This window comes from Strongyloides ratti (genome assembly GCF_001040885.1).
Source record: "Strongyloides ratti genome assembly S_ratti_ED321, chromosome : 2".
NCBI lineage: Eukaryota > Metazoa > Nematoda > Chromadorea > Rhabditida > Strongyloididae > Strongyloides > Strongyloides ratti.
Window position 1 is genome coordinate 13,876,112 of NC_037308.1, and position 12,841 is coordinate 13,888,952.

Sequence of the window (12,841 nt, forward strand, 5' to 3'; positions counted from 1 at the left end):
AAAAAGTATGATGATGGCTATTAAGATGTTCAATTTATATGTGGATATTGGTGATTTTTATTATATTTGTAGTGGATAATGAAGATCTAATACATTTTTTTTATATATTCATAATTCATACTTATCCAATATTTTAATAATTAATAATCTTCTTAACATTTTATAAAAAAAAAATAAGTTTTGTTTTTTCTTCATCCAAAACGTAGTGGACGAGGACCGACAGCTCTTTTAAGTGAAATACGTGGATCAGTATTTTCAATAAGATAACCATTATAATAAATCGGTCTTCCATCAAACTCTTCGACTGGAAAATCTCTTACTGTAAATGAAAAAAAAAAAAAATTAACATTTTAATAAGCAGCTTACATTGTCTAATAAAGTAATTTTCAGAATTTTCAATGGGAATTGTATTAGTATAATGACTTGATAGAATAATAATTGCTCCAATTAAGCATAAACAAGATGAAAAATATTTAACCATTTTTACAAGAAGGAACTAAAATAAAATGTTATTAAAAAAAGTAGTATTTTTTATTAACTAAATATTATTCACTTTTAATTAAAGTATGGATAAGTCTTTCTTCAAAAAAGGAGAGCACGCGGTAGTAAAAATGATGTAACTGAAATAATTTTTAGTCTTAAATATATCATACCGCCCTCCTATTTATATGTAAGCTAAAGAAATGAGTTTTTGAGCTTTAGTTAATATTAAATAAGTGAATATATACATAAAAGGAATATATTTGTAACGCCACCCTTAACTTTGTATGTACTTAAATTTTAATATTATTTTGTTTAAATATTAACAAAAAATATATTAATTTAATGATAGAAAAAAAATTTTTTTTTAAAATATATTTACAATAAATAAAAATGTCAAATTTTGATGATCTATTCTATGGAACTAATTTAAAAAAAAAAAAAGAAAAAGAAATAGTAATAATAATTAATTGTCAAAAAAAATATGTAATATTAAAAGAAAAAATAATTACAAGTCCTATAAATTTTTTAAAATTAGACAATATGATAACAAAAATAATAAATGAATATTTTATTAAAGTATATACCATCATTAACATATTTGATATGTTTTCTGTAGAAATGCTTTACAAAACAATTTATGTTATCATATTAAAAACTTTACAAAAATTATACGATACCATAACAATTTTTTGACATTTTACCATAATATAAAAAAGTTTGTTTTTTTTAAATAACAAGAAGAGTAATTGTAAGAAAGTAAATATTTTAAAAATTATTTACAAAAAAATTTATCTTTTTCCATTATTTTATATCATTTAATAATAACTTGATAAAAAAATATATAAATAATTATGAAATCAACAAAAGTGTCTTATTAAAAAAAATTACTTTATAAAAAAGTATTGACTCTTAAAATTTAATGAAATTTTGATTTACAGTTATATTATTTTGTCGGAAAAAAAAATAAATAATTGGTAATGACAAGTTAATGGATCATTTGTTTGCTTTTATTTCATTTTTATTCTAACATTTTTTTCGTTTTCCTGTAAAATTTCATAAAGAAAAAATGCTATCATAAAAATAAACATTTATTAATGTTATTTTTAAATATTACTTTTAACTGCCATTCGAGGTAAATTTTTATGTTCTCTTGGTTTTTTTTTCTAAAATTACCGCCATCAAAGAAATGGAGGCTATTTTTCTAAATAATTAATATGAATTAGAGTATATTAAAATTCTTAATATTCTAGTAATAATAAAAATTCAATTGTACCTCTTTAGTAGAAAAAATATTTTCCTATTTTATAGAGTAACATTAATCATAGTAATGGCTATGCAATGAAGGTGATATTGTAAATTTTAAAGTAAAAACTAAAATATTTTAAATTTAAAATAAAAAAAACAAACTAATCAGAAAAAGATAATTTAATTTATTTAATTTTCATTTCATTAAACCAAAATAAACCTATAAAGTGTGTTTGATAAAAAAAAATATTTGAAATACGTTGTTAACTTTTTAATTAAAAATTCATCATTATTGATACATATTAGTATCAAAAAATATTGTTGTGATTTTAAGAACTGCTTTACATTTGTTAAATATATTTAATATGATTAATTTTTTAAATGATATTTAAATATGTTAATAAGGAAAATTATTTAAATTTTTACGAACATAAAATTTAAGTTATTGCATTGTTTTGACAAAATATTTGTTCAAAACTACAATTAAAATACTGATAGTATTTTTTTTTTCTACTTATATTTTTTGTCGTCAAAAGTCTGTGTAGTCTTAAATATTTATTTTTAATATATTCCTAGAATTAATTCATTGCCTTAAAATAAAACTTAATTTGATGTTTAATTCAATCTTTAAAATAATTAACTTATAAATGTTCTTAGAATTTTTAGTACATTTTTTAAACATAATTATTTTTTTATTATTTTCTTCAATAATTTTTAACATAACATAACGTTTGATTGTAAAGACTATTTTTTATAAAAAAAAATTTTTTTTATTTGTTTAGTAAAATACATGAATTTATTTATCAATTATTTATCTGTAAATGCATATTAATAATATCATTTTTAGCTATTTAATAACCTTTACACACTCTAATATTTTAAATATGATTATATTAATGATATACAAAATGTATTCATTAATGTATTTAAAAGCTTTGAATTATTAAAATTTAATAATAATTAACAATTCATTAGATATTTACAAAAATAATACAAGAGAATTTAATTTGAATCATGTAAACAGAATAATATTCTATTCTTATAGCGATTTTTCATCTCAATTGGTAATACGTACATTAAGTGGAATATTTCTGTTATAAATACACTATAGTAAAATTACTCTTTATGTCAAAAAATTCAACTTGGAATTTTTTGAAAAAGGGACTACCATTTTTTTCAATTGTTGTTGGTGGAGCATACGGTTTACATTTTTTTCAAAAAGTTCGCTACGACTTTAGAAAAATTAAGCAAGAAGAAGTTGCAGTTGATGAAGTTGTATGTTACATTATTAAAAAAATTTCTTCTATTTATTTAAAATTTAGAAAGGAGAACTTAAGAAAGTTGGTATAAAAGTAAAGGATAAGGTTACTATAGATAATATATTCGAGGTAACTTTTTTTTTTATTTTTATTAATAAAAATTATTTATTAGGAAATCGTTGAACTCGATACTGAAAGTTGGGAAAATATTCGTGGTCCAAGAGAATTTGAAGATAACGAAGAATATAATAGATTTAAAAAACGACAACAAGAGGAAGCTGCTAGAAAGAGAAGAGAAAAAAAATTACAACTTTTAGAAGAAGAGCAGGCTAATAAATTGTAAATGGAAGAAGATAAAGATTTAAAAGTAAAGGATATTATAGAAGAACAAGAAGATAAAGAAAAAAAAGAGATTGATACAACTGAAATAGTTACTGAAGAAGATAAACAACTTTATTACGACGAAGTTGTTGGTTGTATAATAGAATTTGGAATTAGTGATAATATTGAAACTGCTTTACTAGCTGCAAAAAGAACATATCCTCAAGGTGTTGACGCTGCCATTGATTGGATTATTGAAAGATCAAATCAATCAGATTTTGCTTCCTCATCTTCATCTAGTGATTCAGAGGAAATAGATTTAAAAATGGGTGGTTATACTTCACAACCAATTTCTGAAGGATTGTTTAGTGATATAAAATCACTAAGTAAAAGTTTAAGAAAATACAAAATGGTTTTGGTAGCAAATATGGCATTAGGAATGGGAAAAGGGAAATTAGCTGCTCAAGTTGGTCATGCAGTTCTTGGTACCTATAAAAATGCAATGAAAACTCCTGATGGCCAAAAAGCTATTTCACATTGGGAAAAAGTAGGTCAAGTTAAAGTTGTTGTAAAAGGACAAGATACAGAACATTTAATGGATATATTTAAAGCTTCTAAAGATAAAGGGCTCTGGACTTATATTGTTCAAGATGCTGGTTATACACAAATACCACCTGGGAGTAGGACCGTTGTTGGGATATTTGGACCAGTTGAAGATATTGATGAAATTACAGGATCTTTAAAACTTCTTTAACATTTTTTATATTTATTTTTATTAGGAAATTTTTTTTTGTGTGTACTTTATATTTTACAATACACATTTATGAAAAATATTATATTATAAAGATTGTTGTTAGAATTAATAATACCATAGCAACGACTCATGTTACTTTAAATAAAAATATTAGTTACTGATATATTTTTAGCGATAAAATCTTTTGTTAAATTTCAGTTTTGCAAATACAGAATTACCCAAAATATAGTTTACATCACTTGAATTAAGGTGCCGGAAGTCCATTAAGTGCATTTCTAAACAATAATACAATATATCTATATATATATAAATATATATTTATATAACCGCTAAACTTTAGATAAAGTTTATTATTTTGTTTTAGCTATCAAAAAAGATATGACTGGAGGTAAGTCTAAATATATTTTTTTCTAAATAAAAAAAAAATTCTAACTTTTATTTAGTAGATGGTACTCAGAATACATATCCTTGTTCTATATGTGGAAGAAAATTTGTACGAGAATCACTAGAAAAACATGAAATTGCATGTCAAAAAATAAATACTAAAAAAAGAAAAGTTTTTGATTCTGGTAAACAAAGAGCCACTGGATCTGATATTAATTATAAAGACATAAAAAAAGTTCAACTTGAAAAACAAAAGGTATTTCAATAATAATAAAAAATTAAAATTTTTATTTATAGTTGGGTGGAACATTTCCACGACCAAAAACTAATTGGAAAGAAAGACATGAAACTTTTATTGGTGCTGTTTCTGCTTCAAAACAAGTTGAAATTGCTATTAAAACAGGTGCACCATTGCCTCCACCACCAAAAGCTACCGTTCCAAATGATTATATTGAATGTGAATACTGTGGAAGAAATTTTAACGAAAAGGCTGCTGAAAGACATATACCTTTTTGTAAAGAGCAATCAATGAGAAAGAAAACTCCTGTTTCTAGATCTGCTTCTGCATCTAGAGCTATATTAACTTCTGGAAAAAGTCCTACAACAAGTGCACCAACAAAAAGAGAACCATTACTTTCAAAAGGTATATCATCAAAAGAGCCTATAAGACGTGGCTCTATTGATAAAACATCAATTATTAAGAGTACTAATACTAATAATAATGTATCACATTCTAAAATAACTACAACATCCAAAAAAACATCAAATTTGCCTATTCCTACAAAAAGGAGTAATTCTAGTATCAGAAACTCATCTAGTTTCATCAATTCATCTTACCATCAAAAGTATAAATAAATTATAAGCTTGCTTTTATTTTTAATATATTTATAGCTTATTTTATTGCTTGCTTAAATGTTTTATTATTAATATTAATTACTATAATTTTTCTAGTTTACCAATAATAGAAGTAACTAATGAGGGTATAAAACAATATTCTGGAATATTGGGAAAAGATACTAAGATGGAAAAAAATAAAAGAATGTCATCAGTAAAAAAATTACCTGATACAATGAATCAAGAAGATTATTATATTGAGTATCAAAAATATAAAGACGAAACACTGAAAAAATCTTTTATTAGTAGTATTATGGAAGATAATAAACTTCCAACATCAAAAGAATTAGACTATGATTTTGACTAAGTTAATAAATTTTCATTGAAGTAACATCTAATTTAGTATAAAATTAATAAAATGATTTTTATAAACATTTAAGATAATTTAAAAAAAATTAAATATATTTTAGTTAAAAGTTATTCAAATATATTTTTAAACATTTAATATAATTATAAAAAATAAAATTAAAAACTTTAAATTGTACTATGACGACAAAAATTTATTAGAAAGAATATTTTTAAAAGCTTACGTTATATTTTTCCAAAGAATTATATATAATAAAATGATAAATTATTTAGTTAATTACAAAAAAAATTTCAACTAAACCAGATAAATAATTATTTTTATATTCAATAAAATATTTTATATTTATAAAAATTAAAGTTAAAAAAATTTAAGAATAGTAAAAAAAAAGTTTCATGGTATGGTATAAATTATAATTGTTATAATTGATCTTTCTGAACTTAATTTAATAATAAAATTGAATATTTTAAAAAATATTTAAAAATAACTTTAATTTTAAAAAAATAATTTTATTTATATTTAAGTACACAAAACTGTTGAATGTTGTTGCATATAATAAGCTTATGTAATTAATTTATAATCTTTTGTGATTTAAATATAATATACATTTTTTTTTTGATAATACGAATATTACAGTTTAAGATTATATTATAATTAATCTAAAAAAAGTAGTTTTTTTTTTTATATTTTATAACAATTAAAGATCATTTTTTTATGAGATAATATAAATTTTCATATTATCATTTAAAACGGCAAAAAATAAGTGGAATTTTTTTATATGATAATCAAAATGTTTTTCATAAATTCTTATAATTATACTTTACCTGCTAACAAATTTACATTTAAAAGTGTAAAATATTTTCCATGTTCTCTTGTATACTGTATTATTAAAATAATTTTTTTAACTTTTAAATAATAGTAAATTTACCTGATAGCTCTTAAAAATAATGAATTTCTAATATAATCATGACTAAATTAAAAACAAAACTATGAAAGTTGCAATAAATTAAAATTAAAAGCAAAAGAGTGAAATATTTTTTTTAAAAAAATACAACTTTAACAGAACAATTAATAATGTCAAAATAAAATCAACTATTCAAATTACATTTTTGTGATAAATTAATAAAATTTAATCTCATCTTTATTAGATTTTTTGAACTCAATAAAAGATAAAAATTTCAAGTACGAAAATAATAACTTAAAAATGTGTGCTCCAAAAATAAAGAACCAAATATATTAAACATCATAAAACTTAAAGGCTATAATACATGTTGAAAATGTAATAAAAATTTCAACCGTTCTTGAGATAAATTAGATCGTATTTTTATGTTGTTAATATATTTTATTATTTTTTGTATATCAACAACTGTTCAAAATATTAAAATAGTTTGAACATATATCTTAAATAAAAACGAACTAGTAGCCGAATCCAAATATTTGTTTTAAATTATCTCCAATTTGAAGCAAGATATAACAAAAATGCGGAAATTTTTTTTTCTAAATATTCATTATTAGCAACTTTTCCATATCTTAAATTAAACTTATCAGATTACCATGAGACCAGTTTCATTGAATTCACCATAAAAAGTTGGTCTAGAATATTTTATTTCTGTAAAAATGTCTTCAATGTTAGCTGAGATTTACAGTTGATCCAAATATGATAAGCCTGACCTTCAGCAGGAATACTAAAAAAAACCGTTTTTTTGGAATTTCAAAACAAAATTAGGCTCATTCGATAGCCCTTGAAAAATCATAAATTTTAAATATAATCAAGGCTATATCAAAATGAAAACTTGAGAAGTTATGATGAGTCAAAGTTTGAGGCGAAAGCGGGGAATATTTTTTGAAAAAATCCGACTTCTATGATGAAGTTGAAAATATTAAAATTAAAATAAATATTCTAGATCAGATTTTTGCAAGAAGTTGATTAAAACTGGTCTCATCTTCGTATCTCTTCTAGATCTCAAGATATAAGGCAAAATGTATCTTGAAAAAGTTTCAAGTCTGAAACTCATAACTCAAGTATATGAACACGTAGAAGCGTGAGACTAGATGCGCTGGTCTTCTTGAAACATTTGAGCTATAGTCTACGTTGAAAATGTTTTCTAAATTTCAACCGTTCTTGAGTTATATTGTTTGGTATTTTTGCGCGCTCAATTTATTGTCATCATTTTTTATATCTTAGCAACTGTTAGATATATAAAAATAGTTTGAACGTAGACCCTAAATGAAAACTGATTAGTAGTTGATTTCAGAAATTCGTTTGTCTATATCATTATTTTGAAGCGAGTTATAGCAAAAGGCGGAAATTTTTTCTAAATATTCATTGTTCCCGACTTTTCAACAACTCAGCTGAAACTTATCAGATTACCATGAGACTAGTTTCATTCGATTTCTCTTTAAAAGTTGGCTTAGAAAAAAGTGTTTCTATACAAATAACTTTAAAATTTACCAAAATTCATAATCGGTACATGTATCTCGAACTTGACCTTCAGCATAAGTACTAAAAAAACAACTTTTTTTTGAATTTTAAAACGAAATTAGGCTCATCTGATAGCCCTTGAAAAATCATGAAATTTAAATATAATCAAGGCTATATCAGAAGCAAAACTTGAGAAGTTATGACGAGTCAAAGTTTGAGGCGAAAGCAGGGAATATTTTTTGAAAAAATCCAACTTCTATGATGAAGTTGAAAATATTAAAATAAAAATAGATATTCTAGATCAGATTTTTTCGAGAAGTCGATTAAACCTAGTCTCATCTTCATAGGGCTTCTTAATCTCAATATATGAGGCAAAATGTATCTTGAAAAATTTTCAAGTACGAAGCTCATAACTCAAGTAAATGAGCTCCTAGAAGCATGATAGTAGATGCGCTGGTCTTCTTGAAACATTTGAGCTATAGTCTACATTGAAGATATTTTCTAATATTCAACCGTTCTTGAGATACATTATCGGGTATTTTTGCGCGCTCAATTTATTGTCATCATTTTTTATATCTTAGCAACTGTTGGATATATAAAAATTATTTGAACGTAGACCCTTAATGAAAACTGATTAGTAGTTGATTTTAGAAATTCGTTTGTTTATATCTTAATTTTGAAGCAAGATATAGCAAAAGGCGGAAATTTTTTCTAAATATTCATTGTTTCCAACTTTTTTATATCTTAGCTGAAACTTATCAGATTACCATGAAACTAGTTTCATTCGATTTCTCTTTAAAAGTTGGCTTAGAAAAAAGTGTTTTTATAAAAATATCTCTAAATTTTACTAAGATTCATAATTGGTTCAAGTATCACAAACTTGACCTTCAGCATGAGTACTAAAAAAACAACTTTTTTTCGAATTTCAAAACGAAATTAGGCTCATCTGATAGCCTTTGAAGAATCATGAATTTTAAATATAATCAAGGCTATATCAAAATAAAAACTTGAGAAGTTATGATGAGTCAAAGTTTGAGGCGAAAGCGGGGAATATTTTTTGAAAAAATCTAACTCCCGTGATATAATTGAAAATATTAAAATTAAACAAACTATTCTAGATCAGATTTTTGTGAGAAGTCGATTAAATTTAGTCTTGTCTTCATAGGACTTCTTAATCTCAAGATATGATGTAAAATGTATCTTGAAAAAGTTTCAAGTATGAAACTCATAACTCAAGTAAATGAGCACCTAGAAGCTCGAGACTTGATGCGCTGGACTTCTTGAAACTTTTAAGCTATAGTCTACGTTGAAAATATTTTCTAAATTTCTATCGTTTTTGAGATACATTGTTGGGTATTTTTGCGCGCTCAATTTATTGTCATCATTTTTTATATCTTAGTAGATATTGGAGATATAAAAATGGTTTGAACGTAGACTCTTAATAAAAACTAATTAGTAGTCGATTCAATATGATCTTTTTATCATTATCTAGAATAGTGATAAAGCTAGGAAAAAAAATTTTTTTTTAATATTTACTATTTTTATCCTTTCAATAGTTCGACTTAAATTAAGCATATAATTATAGGATTAGTGTTAATTAATTTGTGCTAAAAGAAAACTTATAATATATAATCTTTATGATAATAATGTTACTTTTGTAACAAAATTAATGTTGGTCCAAATTTATAATTTGTTGTTTGAAAATTTTGCATATTTCTTAAATAATTGAAATATTCAAATTATGAATTACCTTATATTTTATGTCCGATTTTATGTTTCTATTATTTTCCTAACTTAATTATTTATTTCAGACTAAAGCTTATAAATCGAAATAAAATATACTTTAAAATTTATAATAACTTTTGATTTAATTGTACTATTACTTGCTATCAAATGTTTTTAACATAATAATTTATTTATAAAAATTGTTTTTTAATTATTTTTTAAATATTTTATTTTATAACTGTTGAAAGTTATAATTTTTAATTTATTTTTATTTCGCTTACAAGAAAAAGTACTCTTAAGATCTATTTATTTTAATTGTAATTAAAATGGCTTTTATATCTGCTAGAAAATTATTTGAAAATAAAATGGTTTTACAATTACATCTGTATTTGTAAAGTATTTAGGAAATAATGTATAGTATAAATTTTTTCCATAGTAACATATAGAAATTGATAATAATGCTATAAACTCAATTATATTTATTAGTAAAAGTAAAACAAATCCATAATGAGAACATAAATTATAATTAAAACTTATTACAATAAAAGCTAATTTTTAAATTGTCATATATTTTATTAATCTAGATTATTTTCTGATAACTTTAATACCTTTTTTTTTAAAAAAATATAAGGATAAATAATTTTATATAGTTATAATTTATTTTTGTCATAAACATATCAAATAGTATAGTGAAAGTTTTTCAAAAAATATTCACAAACTACAAAATATTTATTAATTAATAAAAATTATTTGCTACAAAATGTTTAAATCTATTTAAAGTTGATATTTAAAATATTATAATATTTTTTTAAATAACAAAAATAGGTAGAATAATTTATAAATCAAACTCTCAATACTAAAAACATACCAAAAGTGGTCAAGGTTAATTAAATCATTATTGTTTTTTTTTATTTATAAGATATTAAAAATTTCTATCTAAAAATAAGTAAAATATTTAATAAATTTTAAATGTTATTAGACAATTTATAGAAGATGATAAAAAGCATTAGCGTTAGATATCTGAAAATAAAAAGAACAAAATTTGTTAATTAATAGGCATATTTATTAATAATATTAACTAACTGAAAAAAACTACATTAAAAAAAAACTTTTAATTTCATACATAAATTAATTTGTCATTTATTAATTTTACTAATCTTCATTTGATTTTAATAAAGATATTTTTAACTAGTAATTTATTCTATTATTTATGAAAGTTTTTTTTTAACAAAATCTTTTCATACCACATTATTTTTTCATGGTTGACTTAAATATAAAAGTTTATACTGATAATCTATTTATTAAAATTAAAGTAACTTGTTAAATATTGGTTTGTTTATTATAAAGTAATTTTTAAGTCATTAATACAAGTAATTTTATGTATTTTGTTATGCATAAAAACTAAATTTTTTTTTTATTTATTTCGCAACCAAAAATAAATTTCTAGTCTTGAGTGAAGTTTTGCATCTATTTATTTAAATTATTTATTCTTTTCTATACCATTAAAAGATCAACAAAATTGATATATTAGATGATTACAAAAGTTTAAATTTTTTTATAATACAGTAAATGCATCTTTCATTTTTTTTTATTAAATTTTAAACTTTTAAAAAGTTTTGTATAATTCTATGATACCTATTTTAGTTATTTTTAAATAAACTTTATTCATTTACTTTTTCTTTTAAAAAAAAACTATCTTTGAAAAGTATGCTAAGAAGATTATTAGTTTATAATCGTAAGTCAATGTAAAATTATTCAACTTTAACAATCATTATTTTTGATTGCATGTCTTTAAATTCTAAGAAGAAATAATCATCACACTTATTTATATTTTACCAGTTTTTCATTTTCTTTTTATTATCTTTTTTTATCAAAATATATAATTTAATTAACAAAATATTATTTACAATTCTTTAATTTTATAATGTTCCAGTTATTATTGCTACGTTTTTTTCATTTTAAATATAAATTTGTACTATTTAAAGTTAACTAGTGTTAAGTTATAAAATTAAGATTTTGTTTAATTTTATTAATAGATATTTTTAAATATAATTGAAAATATCTTGTCAATATTTTATAAATAGGTATATTTTTTTTTATACATTTTTATTAAATTTTGCTATCTTTAATAAATATTTTAAAACATAAAAATTAATTATAATTATAATATTTTTAAAAACTGTATTATTAAAAAATTACACTTCAGGAATATTTAAAAATTTCTTTGTTTTAAATATTTATTTATATATATATGTAAAAATTAAACTCTAAAAATTTGTGGATTTTCCATATTAACATCTCTTAACAATGATTTTTCTCTTTCAATAACTTTCAATTCTTCAGGAAATGGTGTTGTTACAGGAGTTGGAAATGGAGTACAACCAGCATTATCATATGTATAATTATTACCTGTATCTTTATGACTTTTTATTTCTTGTTTAAGACGAATAAGTTCATTATCCATTGTGCGATTAAATGTTTCCTGATCATTTAATTCTCCTGCTCTAGCTAAAACAATTTGTTTTTTTATCTCTCCTGAATCTTGTTCTTCTTTTTTTCCACCACCACAATTTATAACTAATATTATAAATGTTATAAAAATATGTAACGTTAATTGAAATAGATAAAGTAACATTGATTATATTTATATATTATAATATAAATTATTCCAAAAAACAAAATTTTTATTTTTGAGTTCAATGAATATATATATATAAATAATAATATTATTAAAATTTACATTTTTTTTTAAGCAAATTCATTTTTATATATTTATTTATATATATATGAAAAAAGATTAAATTCAATGATATTTAAAAAATAGATTTAGAGTATAAATATACAAACAAAAAAAAAGTTTCTAAAATAGTTTTTTAATTATCATAATTAATTTTATTATGAATTAATCATTATTAATTTAATACTTTTTCTTTTAAATTAAATTTCTAAGAAAGAAATTTTATAAAATTTATAAAAAATATTTTAGTTTATATAGTTAATTTTGATTAACTATTTTAAGTGGCCACTATATAATTTGTTGATAAATAAAA

General features: G+C 21.4%; 4 protein-coding genes across 4 annotated transcripts; 2 read left to right on the plus strand and 2 right to left on the minus strand.

The window, feature by feature from the left end:
• Nucleotides 1-191: 191 nt before the first annotated feature.
• On the minus strand, nt 192-481 carry SRAE_2000441800 (Hypothetical protein; the record flags this gene model as incomplete). Its single annotated transcript, XM_024643287.1, has 2 exons — nt 192-319; nt 367-481. The coding sequence occupies 2 exons, from the start codon at nt 479-481 to the stop codon at nt 192-194; spliced, it is 243 nt and encodes an 80-aa protein (XP_024508971.1).
• A 2,372-nt stretch (nt 482-2,853) lies between these two features.
• Nucleotides 2,854-4,062, plus strand: SRAE_2000441900 (Peptidyl-tRNA hydrolase, PTH2 family and Cytochrome c oxidase assembly protein COX16 family and Peptidyl-tRNA hydrolase II domain-containing protein; the record flags this gene model as incomplete). Its single annotated transcript, XM_024643288.1, has 4 exons — nt 2,854-3,003; nt 3,051-3,116; nt 3,160-3,202; nt 3,371-4,062. 4 exons carry the CDS (start codon nt 2,854-2,856, stop codon nt 4,060-4,062), a joined length of 951 nt encoding a protein of 316 aa, XP_024508972.1.
• A 378-nt stretch (nt 4,063-4,440) lies between these two features.
• SRAE_2000442000 (AT06280p) lies at nt 4,441-5,647 on the plus strand (the record flags this gene model as incomplete). The annotated part of the gene is made up of 4 exons (XM_024643289.1): nt 4,441-4,450; nt 4,506-4,702; nt 4,744-5,291; nt 5,398-5,647. The coding sequence occupies 4 exons, from the start codon at nt 4,441-4,443 to the stop codon at nt 5,645-5,647; spliced, it is 1,005 nt and encodes a 334-aa protein (XP_024508973.1).
• Nucleotides 5,648-12,051: 6,404 nt separating this feature from the next.
• SRAE_2000442100 (Hypothetical protein) lies at nt 12,052-12,426 on the minus strand (the record flags this gene model as incomplete). Its single annotated transcript, XM_024643290.1, has 1 exon — nt 12,052-12,426. The coding sequence occupies one exon, from the start codon at nt 12,424-12,426 to the stop codon at nt 12,052-12,054; it is 375 nt and encodes a 124-aa protein (XP_024508974.1).
• Between the last annotated feature and the right edge of the window lie 415 nt (nt 12,427-12,841).